Source organism: Poecilia formosa, unplaced genomic scaffold, assembly GCF_000485575.1.
Source record: "Poecilia formosa unplaced genomic scaffold, Poecilia_formosa-5.1.2 Scaffold193, whole genome shotgun sequence".
Lineage (NCBI taxonomy): Eukaryota > Metazoa > Chordata > Actinopteri > Cyprinodontiformes > Poeciliidae > Poecilia > Poecilia formosa.
The window spans coordinates 513,261-531,075 of NW_006800132.1; the positions used below are offsets into that span (position 1 = coordinate 513,261).

The window sequence follows — 17,815 nt, forward strand, 5'->3', positions numbered from 1 at the left end:
AAATGCGGCCAACTGGACGTTAAGTAAAGTTTGAACCACACCAACTACTGATAAATATATATTTCCAAACTGATTTTCTGTTATTCAGTTTTACTTATTTGTATGTAATATATTTTTAATTTGTCTGTCTTCTTTTTTTTATATATTGTAGTTCTTTTAGTGGTCTTGACTGGCAGCAGTCCTGCTAGAAGCTAATATGCTCCATGCTAACAGTGACGGTGCTAGTTTTCTGGTTTTTCTGTTGTAGCAATTGTTTATTAGGAGTAAACAATTTCTGCGATGTTACTCTGAAAACCAGCCATTATTTTTAAAAATATATTATAACTTCTTTTTTGGTATTGTGGTCTGCAGCAGTCATGCTAGAAGCTAAAATCCCCTATGCTAACATGCTAACAGTGATAGTTTTTCTGAGGTAAAACAGGTAAACATTTTCTGTGTTTTCTGTTTCTTTGCAGAGTAGCATCAAAGCAATTGTTTTTTAGTAGTACAAACAAGTACAGGTTACATAAAATGATAAAAAAAAACTTACTGGTAGACAGGCAGCTAATGGCTAGCTGCTAAAAAGTTAGATTTTGTTTAGCTAGGTTCTAAAGTTAGCTCCCAGAGAGAGAACCAATCTTTATTTAAAAGGGCAGAAATATAATATACCAATTTATGTTCTGGTTGCTGGATTTACAATTTCAAATGTGCACAAAATGGCAACAAAACCTGATTGTGCGAATCTCTCTGCTGACAACCAAAACATCCACTCAAGTTTTTTTTGCCCCACAAAATTTATTGATGCTGTTTCGAATCCAACTGTGGAATCTGGGGCTTTTAAATTCCTTCAGGTTTTGCTCTGTGAATTTTTCTGCTGTTGAAACAAAGTGCATCTAAAATTCTTGCCACGTTTAAAGCTCAGTCGAGTATTGTTGTCAGGTTGCAGGTATGTCCGTTGAGACTAAAAGGTCTTAATTTTTAATGAAATGTACCTGCTACAAAACCTTTAGAGCTCAGGATAGGGAAAAATAATCGTAACAAATGTTTTACGGTCAGCATTGATTTATTTAATTTTCTGTCTGCTTTTTTTAGGAACTGGTAAAGGTTCACAAGGGTTTATTGCTGGAAATCCAAGAGTCGGTCCACCAGAGAGGTTCCCAGAACCTTTACCAGATCTTCATAAGTTTTAAAGAAAGGTACAAAGCAACATCAGGAGCATCTAATTCTTACTGTGTTTTTTTTTTTGCTTCATCATGAAAGCAGGACAACATCATGCAATATTACAGCCTTTCATTCCTTCATTTTATGACAAAACGTGCTCAGATTTAATTTTTATTATGCTGTAATTAAACAGATTAATCAATTATTGAATTATCAACTAATATGGTAATTGATAAACTGGAATACACAGTCATTTGCTGAAATAAGAAATATAATCAGGGCAGTAATTAACCTGAAAACGGTTCAAAAGTATATACATTTTGTCTAATCTGATTGAAATGTCTTACATTACTGCCATTATTGCATTTTAGGTCATTTATTTTGTTTTATTTTCTTATTTAAGTAATTGAATTGCTTTTTAAAAATGTATTTCTCGTATTGTAAAACGGAGGCTTGCGTAGCTAAATGCAAAATCTCTAGAATGTGCCATTTTAAAAAAATCTGATTAATCATAATAATTGACAGATTAAATGATTAATAAAATAATTGTTAGTTGCAGCCCTACTGTGTTTGTTTCCTAGTTTAACAGGAATAAAAGTATGAAAATCTGTGTAAACCTTTGGCTACTGACCGGTTGGTCCTTCTGCTCTGATCGGACGCAGGTTGTTGATCTATGGGAAATACTGCAGTCACGTGGAGACGGCCATCACCACCCTGGACGACATCTGCAAACACAGGGAGGACGTGCGCATGAAGCTAGAGGTAAACAGCTACATGGCTGCTTTCAGACGACAGAGATGAATAAATGTCCCACAGTGCAGGATGACACGTTTGCAGTTTTTAAGCTGCACAGAGTGAAAAGAGGATGCCCTCAAGTGAGCAAATGAGGCATTGCAGGAGATGGTGATGATTCATGAAGTGTTACATTTTGCTATAAAACTTGAAGCATATGGATTAGTGCATGTGTGTAAGTTTGAAGATAAACAAGTTTCTTTCTGGAAAAATGCAAACTAGTATTACCAAAGGGATTAATGTATAGTACAATTAATGATTGATTTTTTTATTATTATTATTAAATCTTTCTGCAGGAATGTTCTAAAAGAGCCAATTATGGCAAGTTCACGTTGAGAGACCTGCTTGTGGTTCCCATGCAGCGGGTGTTGAAGTATCATCTCCTTTTGCAGGTACAGCTTAAAAAATAAACAGACAGAAATGTATTTCCATGCTACGCATCAGTTGATTTCACATACATGTTTTTTTCTGATAAGTTAGTAAAAAATAAGGACTACTTCGGATTTTCTGTGAGACTGGGAAGCAATATGAAGGTTTTTCATGAGCCTTCTGCGAATCATCTGTGTAATTAAGTTGTCTTCAAAGATCAGCTTCTATGTTTCCTACAAACCTCTCATTAGTCAGATATTTAAGATGTCAGGGTCACACTGTAAACAACAGTATCTCAACAGACTTTCAACAGGACATTCTCAGCTAAATCAGTAAGTTTTTGATCTAAAAACAAAACCTCACTGAATTCATTCCAAGACAGCTGTCATTACACCATTTGTCCACCAGAGGCAGCATTGACTGCGTTTTTCCATCCTCCTCCCTGCATTTGTCCTTCAGGCTCTGCACCTCATTCTGACTGTTTGTGTATCTACTTTATGACTAAGTTGAGGATGACCGCAGTGTAATTCTCATTCAATACAGACGATCGAGGACGAAGTAGAAAGAAGAAAATAAATAAAGTAAGGCGATGAAAGGAGGGCTGAGCAATAGCGGAGACAAACAAGTTGAAAGACGGACGAAGACTGGCAGTCCCTTTTCAGCATTTTCTCAGAAAATGACACTCTGCACATTTTGTACATTAGTAATACTTTGATATGAAGAAAGTTATTAACAATAGAGATTTCTTCAATATTATCTGCAAAGAAAATAAGCAAATAGGAGAGCTTGAGATCTCTCTGTAGATTTTAGATCCAAAAATCATAAATAAAACTTGCAGAGTTCTTCAGCATTGGCTGAAGAACTAATTTTTGCGATATATCTTAAAATACTTATTGCATGTTTTTATACAGAATTCTGTAAATTTGATGGTATGCTGGAGCAGAGTCTGGTATAAAACATAAAGGCCAGTTGTCTCAGATGACCAGGATGGAGAACCACTGCTTTAATCGAGCAGTTAACATAGATGCTAATTAGCCAGCTGTAGTTTTATCGCAATAGTGCGCTGGGTGGAGCTCCCCACGTTTGCCACACCAAAACTTTGTCATTTAATCACCCTGAGTTATAGTTTCCCTCACTTACAAATGTTTGGCAGTAATTCCGGATGATAGACAAATCCAGAAAGTTGTGGTATGGAAACATGTGGAGCTTCACCCAGGATTCTTTGTTTTTAGATAACAATGTTTTTAAAATCGCAGATTTACTTAAAGCCAGCTGACGAGCAGTGCTACAAGTTGAGTTGGGGCAGCCCTGTCTGTCTGGTCACTCATTAAAACACCTTCAAACCGGCCAACACAATTGTTTTTGAGAGTTCAATGTGTGAACCAAAGATAAACAACCAAAAATTTACATGAAAGATAAAAAACAAAACAAAAAAGCATTATGCTAGAATGGGAATGTCCAACAGTGTAGGTAGAAATAATATTTTCAAAACTAGAGTTGTGGATCAGGTAAAAGTTAAGTGGCATACAAATGGACATTACTAAAGTCCCACATAAACAACAGCAATTCAACTGAACAAATGGAGCCTTTTTATAATTATGTTAGGATGACGTTTATCAAAATGTCTGCGTTACTTGTATAATACACTAATAATGTTGATGTGTTATGTAGGTCATTGGTATTGTTACAGCACGGTTTGGGAAAAAAAGTTCCATATTGTAATTTTCCCATCTTGAATGTGTTGAATTTAAATGAAAACTCCCAAATTAGGTTCTCTGGAGGGATGCAAATAAAGAGAAAAAGGGAAAAAAATTATTTAAAGATGGATAAAAGTGAATACATAAATAATTTGAAATTTGGTATCTCGGTATTCATCTGAAATATTACGCATGGGCAGTGAAGACCAATGGAAGAAGGGGCAGCAAATTTATAGAAGTGGGCATGGGCCCCCTTTCATCCACCTTTTAGTAGCACCCCTGCCAAAAAGTAAAAATGATATTTTAAAAAAAGGAGAAATATGCATAGGTACAGCACACATCGTTTTGTGTCAATGTGAGTTGAAATCCCTGTAGAACAGCTAGCAAGTAGTAACAGCTAGCAAGGAGTAACAGCTAGCAAGTAGTAAAGCCTCTGCTGGGCTGCTTCCTCACACAGTGACATCTACAATCTCTCCAACTAATGCCTCGTCACTTCCTCTCGCTTGCACCCGCCTCTTCCTTTCTTTGTCTTTTTTTCTTCTTCACTTTTTTTTTTGTCATCAGCGATTAGCTCGCCCCGCGCTCATCCTTTCTCCTCTCCCCTGTTTGAATTCCCTCAATAAGTCCACCATGTTTGGCCGCCCACTATCAGCAGAGCCACTCCCAGCCTCTGTATCTCTGTGGATGCGGGGAGGTCGGAGCACAGGCTTGATAAATAGGCCTCTGTTGCCTTGCTCGTGATAATAATGCCCAGGTTGAGCTTGACTGACACCGGGGATTTGAGAAACGCCAGGGCAGGACAAACACACACACACACACACACACACACATACACTGTATCTCCCTCAGTGTGGCCTCATGCATGCATGACATCTGTCCTTATCCTTCACTGCCGAGGTCTAGATGTCTTGTTTACGCAGCGCTGCCGCACTGGCAAATAATTTCAGATATAAAGTGATGCGCATCCACACAGCCTCCTATGGATGTGTGCAAACACACACACACACGCACACACACTGTATCTAATTTATTTTAGGACCAGGCTGACTTTTTTCATTTTCTTTCCAGAGCAGAAACCTTAAGTTTTCATGTACCGACTCTTTATCAATGTTTTTGTGTACACTATCTTTTATTCACCTTCATGTTTTTTTTGTTCTTTTCTGTGTGTGATTTTTTTTTTTTATTTTACTTTTTTTTTTTTTTTTTTGCTTTGTTCAACAGGAACTGGTAAAACACACCCATGACGCCTCTGAAAAAAGTAATCTACGGACAGCGCTGGATGCGATGAAGGTATTCCTACAGTCCTGTCCCAACATTTGCTGAGAATATAGAAGTTTTGTTACTAAAGCCACTTAATGAATTAATGGACAATGTTTTTTTTTAAGTGTTGATAAAGTATTCAACCTTCGAAGCTGTGAAAAACTTTACCCACCAACTTTACACATTTAGAGCCTTTATGCATCAACCTGATGTTGATCTGTTCACATAAATCCCAGTAAAATGCATAAAGATTTTGTGGCTGCAATCTGACAAAATGTGAACATGCAAGCTGAAAGAGCGGGAAATACTAATTGAGTATCTTTGAAACTGCATGGATTTCAATAATGCGTTTTCAAGGTTTGGAAAGTGCTTGATTTCTGTATAAAGGCCTTGAAAGTGCTGGATATTCTATATGCAGTTTTATATGAAAGTTGGACTATAAAAGACTTCCTGCAGAAAGTCAAGTGGTCATTTATATGATGTTTAATCAAGTAATTTGAGCAGGAAGGTAATTTAGCTTAACACAAATTTTCAAAACATAAAATTTTATTATATTTTAAGTTTACGTTGTCCCGTCTTGTTAGAATACTCATACAAGACATTATTAGTAACGGTAATAAACAGAAGTGGTAGAGTAGCCAAGTAAGAGTAGTACTTTACATATTTTTATTCAAATAAAAGTAAAAGATAAGTTTATTTCAATACAAAACTACACCAAAAACTGGTGACTCTTTAGTTAAAACAAGCTTGTTCTTTCGGTAAAGTGGGTGCAGTATCCAGAAATTTTACTCAATAAGAGTAAAAAGTGCAGGACAGTAAAAATACTCGTAGAAGTCTCTTTTTCCAAAATTTGTTACTCAAGTAAATGTAAATGAGAAAATGTAACTAGTTACTACCCAACTCTGTTAAAACAAAAAAAAGTGATGTCATATGACAGTGAATTGAAACTCTTCTTTTGTTCCTTGCATTGTTTTTATCTCCAAAGTTTGGTGCTGGAAAAGTTTGAAAACTTTTACTGTGGGGAAAAACGTACGAACATTAAATGCTCCACGCAACTTTCCAAACTTTTCCTTGTGCACTAAAGTTGAAGTACACTCATCGCCGTTTTGATGTGTGTGTGCAGGATTTGGCACAGTACGTCAATGAAGTCAAACGGGACAATGAGACGTTGCGAGAAATAGAGCAGTACCAGAGATCCATTGAAAACCTGGTAAGTCCACGTAAAGCCACGGCGGTGATTTAGTGCTCTGGGTTTGTACCGCCAGTCGAAAAGTGATCCGTCTCTCTCTTTATCTGCTTCCCCCAGAACCAACCTCTGAGCAACTACGGGAGACCCAAAGGCGACGGGGAGGTGCGGGTGACCTCAGTGGACAAACGAGCAAAGCAGGACAGGTAGGACGTCGAGCGAATCCAGATAGAAGGAGGGGCGATGCGCTGGAAGCCTTCCAGAGAACGCAGAAGCTCAGGACGAAGTGTCAATGAAAGCAAACCTGTTATTCCCCCGCTAAATGATGTAATTGGGTGAACTGCAGCGTAGCAAATGAATGTCATTAAGGGAATCTTCCTCCCACTCTGTAAGCTCCAGGGATACAATCGGCTGTGTTATGCAAGACGAACTGTAGGGGGTGATTTTTTTTTTTTTTTTTTTTTTTTTTTTGTAAAGTAACCACAGAGTTTATGCAAGTCTGACTCAAGAGAAAACAGATTTTCATTCAGTTGTTGCTTCGATCCCCTCCGCAGGCACATCTTCCTGTTCGACGCTGCCGTGATCGTTTGCAAGCGCCGAGGGGACAACTACGAGATGAAAGAAGTGATCGACCTGCACCTCTTCAAGATCACCAACAACCCGACATCCGACAAGGAGAACAGGAAGGTCCGGGTCCCGAAGACGCAATGGTTCAAACTGCTGTCTTAGAACGTCATGAAAGTTCGAGAAATGATACCCGATTTGCTGCACAGCATTCATACTGAGAGTTTGTTTTGCCTCTCATATTAGATGTAATGCATGTTGCATCACTGCAAGGTTTGCAGCTCTCTAACCTGCACACAGAGCCTACTAAAAGTATTCACACCCCTAGCATATTTGCATTTTGTCCCATTACAACCATAAAGTTTAGTTAATTTTACTGGGATCTGTAGACCAACCCAATGCAACTCAGAGTTGGAAAACATAAGGAAAGTGATCCATGTCTTTCAATATTACTAATAAAATCAGAAAAGTGGGGCTGTTAATATGTATTCAGCACCAAATACTGAAATACCTCTAAATCAAATCCTGTGCAACTAATTACCTTTAAAGTTCATATTCCAATCAATCTGACTGAGTTGGAGCATTTTGCAAAAAAGAATGGGGAGGGGGAGTCACTCTAGATGTGCAAAACGGACATAAGTGCGCCCAAAACCTACAAATAAAGTTTGTGGTTGACAAAATGTGAAAAAGGTTCAGGAGGTGTGAACACGTTGCCAAGACCCTGTAGGCAATTGTCATAAATCTGCTCTGAAACAAGTCCGTCTACTTTTCAATTTGGCTCGGAATCTTTCTGTCAATCAATTGCAGGTTGTTTTTCTCTCTTTGCTTATTGCCAAAGTAAAACATGGTGATGAGAAAACTTATTCCAGCTCTAAGATTGTAAATCAGTTACACTTTGGCAAAGGCAGAAAGACGAATCTTTCTGCAACTTTCTCTTTGGATAGCTTTCAAAACCGTAAAAACGTAACTTTTTTGAAAACGAGCAGTTTGCATGTGTACATTTGTTCCTAATTATCATGAAAAATGCTTCTGTATGGATGTATTGGTGAAAAGTTATTGAATATAAAATACCGTATGTCTGGGAGACTTTGCTTTAAATTTTATACTGCAGTACTTGACGAAGGCTCTCTCTCCCACTTTAGCTGTGATTTACTGAAGAGCTTTGGATGGTATTAAATTTCCCAAACAGCTTCTCGCCGGGTAGGCTGTCCCAGCAGGACCGTAGTCCGTTTCACGGTTTTGCTGTAGTGTTTAGCTTTTAAAATAGATAAAATAATAACAAAATTGCTCTATTAACATGCCGTAAAAATGACAAGGATTAAACAATCCCCGCCTAACGAGTCGTCCGCTCTAACGAAGGCGAGATCTGCGACGTCAGGCCCATTATTGCCTCTTTATGACCGAGTCAGCAAAGCTCGGAGACCATGTTGGAGTCCTGACAAACCAATTAGCGGAGCTATTTCTGCGTAATGAACGACCATAACCATTTGTCAGATACACCCAGGTTCATAAACCTGAATGAAAATGAACTTAGCATGCTCCTTTATAGGGTCTTATAAGCACCTGTAACAGTCTCTCTCTACCCCGCTGCCGCCTTCTGCGCCGTAAATCCCCCGGCGTGCTCCGAAAATGAGCTACACGCAAAAACCTTTCAGGCTCATAACAGGAACAACAAAATAATTAACAGAAAGCAGTCCTAAATAATTTGCTACATGCTTGTTCCTACTCTTGTTTTACATTCCCTTATTAATTTTTTTTTTCTTCCCTCCGCATCCTTCTGAAACAGTGTCAGACTGGAACAGCCTGCCTCCTCCCAGATGGTGCTATCATTAAACCTCGCTTTGGGCCTGACTACTCTTGTACACACAGTGAATACAAAGTGCCAACTGGGGGAAAATATTGCCAATCATAATGAAGAATGATATCTAAGGCGTGCCAGGAAACATTGATTTGGGTAATAATGACGCAGTAATAGCAGACATTAGTGGGCTTAGGCCCATATGGGCTCGCAGGATTATATTTATGAAGGTTGCAGCTGTTTCAGCGTTGTTCACCTCTGACATGAAGAATGTAACGCCTTTTCTTTGGTGCTATATTTGCGCTAGCCGTGATTGAAATGAACACGTCTCCTTGAAGGTAGCGAAAATGAGAACCTCCATCATAAAAGCAGTGTTTGTATGCAGATTATCTGGAGGTAAAACGGTTTTGCATAAAGTATTCAGAGGCCATGGACCGTCAACAAAATATAAGCTTTTTTTTATATATAAATTATGTTTAAATGCTTTCAGATCAAGCATTAGTTCAGCCAAAGATGCCAAGTTAAAAGTAATCAGGTCATATTTTTTTTCCTATTAAAACCACACAGATGATTTTATTGTAATTTCTCTTGCTTAGCAATAACTTTAGTAAGAAATATTTAAATGAAACAAAGTAGAAATATATTATTGTAGGTTGGGAGTCTTGGATATTTTTGACTTAAAAAACGCTTTGTTTCCTGACTTTTTGGGCGGAATATTTTCTGTTTTGTTTGGTCTATAAAATGTTTTTAGTCCATACTTGCCGGCATAAATGAGACATTTCTTGGAAAACTCTTGCTCTAATTGTCCAAGTTTAACAAGTGGACGTGTCCGAGGCTGTTTTGAAACCCAACTTAGTATTGCAAAGAGAAAAATGCTTTGTGTTGGAACATTTTTCACTTATAAAGATAGGAATTTGAAAATTTTCTAAAAGTTACTGCATCAGCTTCATTCGGTATCAGTCTTGAAGTATTTAAATTAGCTTGTAGTCGAGGGTCACAGTAACGGCTGCAAACATCCTGAACACCTTTCTTCAACAGCTAGCTAACTAAACATCAAGCTAAAACCTTTCTTATTAACTCCTTGCTATTGCTACTTTTTATTTCTTTCATTACAAAAACTACAAACAAGCAGCTTTATCCTAATTGCCTGAATGCTTGGTAGGTTGCCATCAAGCTAGCAAAACTACTAGCTAAACATTATCAAAACTAGCAAAGGACTCCAAATTGTTGCTAATTTGTATCTAAGCTAACTTAAGCCATGTAAAGACGATCATTCTGGCTTTAATATTCAAAACTAAATATTTTGATGAGTCCTGGTCTGTCCTATGAGGTAAAATAAATCCAAAAATAAAGTTTACATGTACATAAACAATAGCCGCAAGCTAGCAATTAGCAAGTAAAACATAAATGGTCTAGATTTATGAATAAGATTTGAGAATAATATCTTCCATCGCCACTTGCATAGATTTTAATACATTTTTAGGCAGTGTAGGAGTTTTGGGGAGTTTAATGATCTCCAGTATAAAGGTATAACACAAATGGAAAGGAGAAACAACATCATTAATAATACAAGCAGCCGTTGTTTATCAATCTGGGAAAATTATAAGGTAATTTAAAGCTTCGGTTGGAGAAAATCACACACACCTGAAATCCCTCATGCTAGTTGTCAAGCACAGTGGTGGAGGAGTGATTATCTGGATTTTATAGCCAGAGGCCTTCAGCACAGTGTGATATATTTGCTCATTACATTAAAGCTTGTCCAATATTTTGTCATACAAATGAGAGGATCATCACACGCGGTACAGAAAATTACAGAATGGCTGATTATGAAACAAATCGAGGTAGAGATGATCTAGTCAAAGTTCACACTTCAACCTGATTGATATCCTGTGGTGGCACCAGAAGAGCTTTGAAAGGAACTGAAGCAATCCTGTGTTCCTCAGCAAAAAAGGGCTATTGAATCCTGGTGTTTACTTAGTCTTCCCATGACTTCATAATGAAGGCTAATAGCATTTTAATAGCAGCCTGCAGACCTCTTTAAAACAAAAAAAGATAAAACAGCTCTCATAAAAAAAAAGAAAAAAAACAAACATTGTTTCTCCCCTTTTATAAATTGGCAGGAAGACACTCTCACCCCTCAGCACAGGCCACGGCGTCCACTGGGACCGCCAGCGTGGAGCGCCGCTTTTTCCTTTCCTCTATTCATCCGCTCGAGGAAATGCGCCGCTGCTCTTTTCTAACCGCGCGGTGAACCCGCACCAGCTTAACCTTCACAGCCGAGTGCGAGGAGTTTGAAACCACGACCAGCAGTCGTAAGAAGCGCGTCCCGCAAAAGCATCCACTTTGCCACGCCGCCTAGAAACGCAGAACAGCCCGAGTCGGCACGGAAGCTAATGGGATATTTAGCCTTTAAAGTGGATAATTGCAGCCAATTGCAGACCCGCTCGCTGCTTGGGTCTTTGCGTGCTGTCTGAAACCCAGCAGCGATGCGCCACAGTTAACTCGCACTCATTTTTTCCCCCCTCTTCCTCTGCATCGCTTCATTTGCTCTCCTCCTTCTCCGGCTTTGTGCTTGCTCTCCCCACGGCATCCCTCCTTCATTTTGCATCTCTTTGTCCCCATCTGTCTTTTCTGCCTCCTCTCCCTCAGTGTGTTTTGCCTGCCATTGTTTCATCTCCTGTCTCAAACACGTTTGTTTTTGTCTGTTTCTGTTGCAGTGGTCCTACGGATTCTACCTCACTCACAACCAGGGCCAGAACGGCTTTGAGTTTTTCTTCAAGACCAAAGAGCTGAAAAAGAAGTGGCTGGAGCAGTTCGGCATGGCCATGTGAGTGTGCTTTGTCTGTGCAAGTGCAACGACGCGATGGTCTCACGTCACGACACGTCGCTCACCCTGTTATTCTGGTCCGCGTGTAACTAAGGGATGACAAAAATGAAAGTGACGCAGAGGGGAGTCGGCCGGGAGACACGCTCATACCGAACATTGCATTCAGACAGATGAATCTCTCGCCGCGTGTTGTCGAACTGCATCGACCGGTTCTTGTCCTGGACCGGATCCAGAAAGTGGCTGATTCCAAAAGTAAACAATAGGTGAAAGAAACAATAATCTGCAGTTCAGCTGTAGAGCCGAGGCAGATCCAGTTTAGCACATTGTTCCGTTTTCCAAAGGAAAGCCCAATCCGTGGTTTTTTAGGCTTTCTTTCTAAAATGAATCCAACCTGAGCGACGGCATTAACTTCAAACAGATCGAATGCAGCAGAATTAGCCTGCACTTGCATATGTTCAGGTAACACAGGTGAACCTTGTCTGTACATACTACTGACAGACACTACTAGCAGGCAACAGTTTATTATTCCACACGCAGACATGCACCTTGCCGGTAACTTTCCCAGGATTACACCATCTGTTGTTGACAAGCACTGCAATCCCCCCCTTCGCTATTATTGTCCCCGTGACAGAATGTACAGAAAGGAGTAGGAGTATTATTTGTGTCTGGGTGAACAGCATGTTAATGCAGTTGATATATATTCACTGTTCCTTTGTCTCTGTTCGGCGTGAATACTTAAGGGATTGTCGGGTGTTGATCCAAATTTCCTTTCCTTCAGTGTTTGTTTAGCTCTTTTCCGATGTCATTAACATTATCTCTCCAACTCTTGTTTAGGCTTGGGTAGCTAATTATTTGCTTGCATACTTTAAATGGAGAGTAGACGGGTTTAAAAGTAAGGTTTTGAGAAGTGTTGATTAGTTTCCTTACTTGCACTTGAAACAGCTCCACTGCTGTAAGTTCGTAGAAAAATGAAGGAATCCTAACGTCTGCTGACACCCATCACTAATTAATGAGATCAATAATCGTTCCCTTTAAAAGCAGCAATTAGTTATTTAGGCTTACTTTGAAGTGACTTTTTTAGCTGCATGTTGTGAGAAAACTAACTGTACATGATGGTTTATTAGTTGTTGAAAATTATTATGGAGGGCAAGATTTTTAGCTGCTTCCATTCACTTCTATTGTATTCAATAACAAAGCAGACTATCCTTTTGACACAGTTGTTGGGAGAAATAGAAGTGCCAGGGGAAAAATTGATGTTTCTAACCCATCTGATAATGTTACTGAGGTTAAACCTCAGAATAACAGAAAAAGAAAAATTAAAGTTAAAATCCTAGTGCTTGCTGATAACTGAGGTACGTGTTATTAATTTATCTTGTTGCTACTTCTAGTTATGAAACAGTTTTACTGGCATTCAAAATAGTTACAGGAAAACGAAATGAGCGAAATAACATTTTATAAGTAACAAGAAGAGCTCTTAGAGGAAGTGGGGATGAAGAAGCTGAAGTGTTGATGTGAGACTGAGAAAGCGGGAGCTATATGATTTAGCTCGTGAGGCTAAATTAACAAGCTGCAGGAACAGAGAGGTGTTGCAGAACAATCACATGTTCTCTCTCACGCTCTTCATTTTCAGACCAGTCGACGTTTGGAGCTTTTAGTCACATTATACGTGGATTTCTCCAAAAGAGAAATCACACCGGTTTAACATTTCTTCTTTGAAGAAGACACAGTGTTGTCTTGACAAGAAGATATTTTATCAGTACTGAAAAAAATGACCAATTTAAATGTTTTACAAGACTTAGACTGTGTTTAAAAATGTGTAAGAATATTACCAGATTTTACTAAAGTGTTTGTTCTTGATTTATTCTCATCATCTGAGTGATTTCATATTAAATCAATTTTAGAGTTTGAACAAATTATCCAAATTAACTGTGCAGTCCAAACTCAACTCTTAGCGCAGTGCTAATAAAAACCGAACTTTGCTGTCATTAGTAGTAACATTTCTCTCATGTTGTCGACAATTACTTTGTACTTTCCTTAAAGTAAATCCTTTTTTAACTGAACGTTGTTGAGAAATAATCTTTATTATTGAACTCAGGAACTGGAATCAAACTTCTCTGTTGAGCATCCTTTAGTTCCAAGTCGGTGCTAACTACCATTAGCATCGCAAGCTAACAATGTTTCCTGTGTGTTCAAACTCATGTCCACATGCAGACATTTTTCAGCACACAACTTAATAAGATGCAAACCATCAAAAATGCTAGCTTACGAATGACACCAGTCACTTTCACCTGCGTTAGAAGCCATGTTGAATACTAAACACAGAGCTACTTGCCAGCATTCAGTTGAAATCCTGGCTTCAGGAGGCGTTATGTTGTATTTCTTCTTTGTTGTTTTATGGTGGCTGGCAGCCCATCTGTGGTGGTGCATTGCCACCACCTATTAAACTGGATTGTGGGCAGGAGAAACGGAGAAAAAAAAAAAAAAAAAAAAAAAAAAACCTTTCCATCTTAATAATTAATCTTCATATTAAATCAAACTCATATTAAGTCTGTATTAAAAAAAACTTAATTTGAGTTTTTAATTTACTGACATCACTGCTAAAGTGTTTTCAGTTGTAAATTTAATATTTTCTATCTCAAGAGATTTATTAAAACCTGTGTGTCGTCTGTGTTGGCCTATACATCTTCTGAATGCAGTAATATGAGGTTATCACAGCTGGATGGCACTTCGCAAATACATCTTGCCATTTTATAAAAGACAGTCTTAATGTAGTTGGTCATTTTTAAGGGGCAGCTGGTTTCTGAAGTTTAGTTGCACCTGTGTCATTACACAGAGCAATAAAAGTCAAGTTGACAGAAAAAGGACGGCTGAAAGAACTTTATTTGGTCGTAAAAATGCCAACTATGTGGATCAACAGCATTTTCCATCATGGCCACATTCGTCCTATTTTCCACAGAAAAGGTCAGTTTGACTAATTCTTCCAGCTTCCAGGAAAGCAGCTGCACAAATGTAAGACGGTCAGATCATACCTGGATACCTGAACTGCAAAAAGTCTTATTCGTGAAAACCTGGGCATTTCTTTCCCCTCTCTCTCTCTCTCTCACTCACTCACTCACTCACTCACTCACTCACTCACTCACTCACTCACTCACTCACTCACTCACTCACTCACTCACTCACTCTCTCTCTCTTTCTTTATCTCTTTCTCCTGCCTTTGTTTGTCTTCATCCCTTCTGCACGCTGCACAGACACAGTTGCTTCTTTGTCCCCAGGGGTGGAGGAAGCCTCTCGTGTTCATTTTGGGAGCAGACCTCGCCTGTCTACTCGCAGTCCTCCCCTTCCCACTTCAAAGAAGTGTATCGGTTGAAATGCTGCTGCAGCTGCGGAAGAGTTTGTCTGCCGCAATTAGAAGTAAAAGGGGGAGAAAAAAAAACAAAAACAAAGTGTTGCTCTCTGCTTTCAAATTTGACATCTTTATCCAGCAGCCTGACAGTTTGCAGCACTGAAACAAACCGACTTAACAAGCACAAAGTTATTTTTGTTCATTCAGTTACATTTTTTTTTATATATATATGTATATATTTGAGCCTTCCTAAAGCGGGCTGGTTTTATGAGAGGTTTAACGTTTATGCCTGTGCTCCTTTTATTTCTTAGATCAAACATCCGTCCTGAGAACGCAACCAACAATTTCCACGAGTTCCGGATGCACACCTTTGAGAGAATCACCTCCTGCAACTCTTGCCACATGCTGCTGAGGTAAGAGGCTCGTCACTCTTCACACGCATGCACACCAAAAAAGAGACGAAGCCGGGGCGGCACAAAACATCGTCAGACACAAAGACGCTTTAAAACCGCCGTCACACAAGACCTTCAAAAAAAGGCCTCGACTCCCCCCCCAACCCCCCTGTTCCTCTCCAGTGTACCCCAACAATCCATTCGCCGCTTCGCCTTTCTCTCCCTCTCCTTCCTCGGCTTCGCTTATACAGAACTCCTTTTGAGCTCGCTGAATGCTATCGGCGACCCAGAGGACTGCGCCTGGCGGTCTCTCCCCACAGCAGGGACGACTGAGTGGTTTCACCTACAGAAGACAGGCAGCGAGAAAAAATGTCTGTCACACTCCGGCACTTCTTCAAGGCGACGGATGGAGAATGGGGACGAGATTATTGCTCTGTAACAGAGAGGGAGGCGACGGAAAGAGGCTCTTTTCTTTTCTATTCTATTCGGTGTGCTTGTAGCTTTTCTTTCCCATTTATTTTTTCATAGTAGCTGGTAAAAAAAAAAAAAAAAATCTGAAAAAGCTGCTTGGATCAGTTTGAAGAGATTTAGCTTCTCACTTGTCACTTAATTGGGTTGAATATATTTAGATTAGATATCAACATGTAATGTTCCATTCAAAATCAATAATGGCCTAAGTTTTTGTTGGCCAAAAGTGTGTTTTTTTTGTGTGTGTTTGTTTGTTTTGCTGAAATCAATTACTAGCAAGAAGGGGGTGGTGATTTTTTTTTAATTTTATTTTATTTTTTTGCCAAAATCCTTTCTGGCAACAGATGACTTCGGCCATTATTTTAGGAAGTTGAGCTTGTTAACCTTTAGTCAAAACGCTGTGTGTGTCAGACTACCAGCATTGCACATCAACACGTTGCTCATGGTGGCAGCATGTCGTAGTAGCTCTGTTGCGTAAATGTAATCCTGATTTGTTCTTTTTGTAGACGGTTTTTTCATAATGGTTTTGGTGGAGAAGTTGCATGTCGGACAGTTATTCTCTCTCTCGTTTCGGATGCTGGGCAACTTGAAGGATTTTTGCTCTTACTTTTTTACTTTTGAGCAACTGTTATGGCGTGTAACCCATGGCAACAAAGTGTTGTTTTTCCAACTGGGAGCAGCTGATTAGCATCTTAAAAGCTGAAGTGATACGCAAAGTACGACCCCAAATACCAGAGGAGTTAAAATAGAGACTTAAAGGGTGCAGAGCTGAAGAAACCATCTTTTCCATTTATTATTATGGGTAAGAATCACATCTCAGACTCCAAAGTTGCCCTTCTTTCTAACTCTATGCCCAGACACCGATTTAAGGAGGGACAGCAAAAGCAAATGAGGTGGATTAGCAGAGTTTTCCCAATAATTGAGAGATGTCACTGTCGAAATATTGTCTCTGCTCTCTGGACATTCAGCTGTTGGCATGTCAGACTACAAACACAGCAACAGTCTTCAGTCAGAGGTCTCTTCAGACTGGTTGCGAGACCGACTGCTACCAGAGATCCTTCCTGTCCACATCATCGCCATCTGCAACAATTCTTCAAAGATACTTAGACAATATGAGTTACAACATTTGACTTCAATTTTGGATGGATAAAGTACTTGACTGAATTGAATCTGAATTGAAATATGGTAGTAGCAGCATCATGCTGAGGTGACGGGGGTCGGGGGGTTATCAGGGGTTATCAGGGGGGGAATAGAAACTGGCTATTGATGTGTGCAGACTGGTCCCAACTTTACTTTTTATTGTTTTTTTTTGTGTGTGTGTGTGTGTAATTTTGAACAAAATGAATTTATTTAATTAATTTCAGTTTCCTTTCACTTCACAATGATGCACAAATATGTCGGTCTAAATGAGGTTGCAACGTGACAAAATGTGACAACAATCGAAGCTTATGAACTCTTTAGCAGTCTTCCCTCCGGTGTTTTATTGCTGCGTTCATCTGAATTCCCCACCCACATTCCAAAATTCAGAGTTATTGTTTCGACAGCTGATTTAATATTCACTAACCTCTTCAGACGGAGCCTCTCTTAAATCTGCTTTAGAGGCTCTTAGGACAGGCTCGAGTCACACTTTTGCTCTTATTTGTTTTGGGTAGAAAGTTGGGCAGTAGAAAGATTATACCCTAATAGAATATGTGTTGTGGTTCAAAGAAAAGTGTGCAGAAACCTTGACGATATTTACTGACATGCTACGTTGCAGGAAAAGTTCAGTAGAGCTCTGGTTTCACCACCTGACTTGAATGAATAATCTGAGGGAAAGGTTAGGTTGAGTTTGTGAGTTCCAACCCAGATTTGGATCACGACTCATTAGAGCATCAGGCTGATTTTAAATGTAACGCCTGGACAAGAAGAACAACATTTTCCTGTGGATTTAAGCTTGCGGTAATTCAGTTTGAATGATTCTTAAAAATCCTTGGTGAAAA

General features: G+C 39.2%; 1 protein-coding gene across 7 annotated transcripts in view; it reads left to right on the top strand.

The window, feature by feature from the left end:
- vav3 (vav guanine nucleotide exchange factor 3) overlaps window positions 1–17,815 on the top strand; it is a 104,902-nt gene that overhangs the window by 58,408 nt on the left and 28,679 nt on the right. For all 7 annotated transcript variants that reach the window (XM_016678905.1, XM_007566589.2, XM_007566590.2 and 4 more), the window contains 9 exons: window positions 1,072–1,175; window positions 1,803–1,902; window positions 2,229–2,324; window positions 5,220–5,288; window positions 6,382–6,468; window positions 6,565–6,650; window positions 6,999–7,131; window positions 11,524–11,633; window positions 15,288–15,389. In XM_016678905.1, coding sequence (XP_016534391.1) covers window positions 1,072–1,175; window positions 1,803–1,902; window positions 2,229–2,324; window positions 5,220–5,288; window positions 6,382–6,468; window positions 6,565–6,650; window positions 6,999–7,131; window positions 11,524–11,633; window positions 15,288–15,389 — 887 coding nt within the window. The remainder of the gene's footprint in view (window positions 1–1,071; window positions 1,176–1,802; window positions 1,903–2,228; window positions 2,325–5,219; window positions 5,289–6,381; window positions 6,469–6,564; window positions 6,651–6,998; window positions 7,132–11,523; window positions 11,634–15,287; window positions 15,390–17,815) is intronic.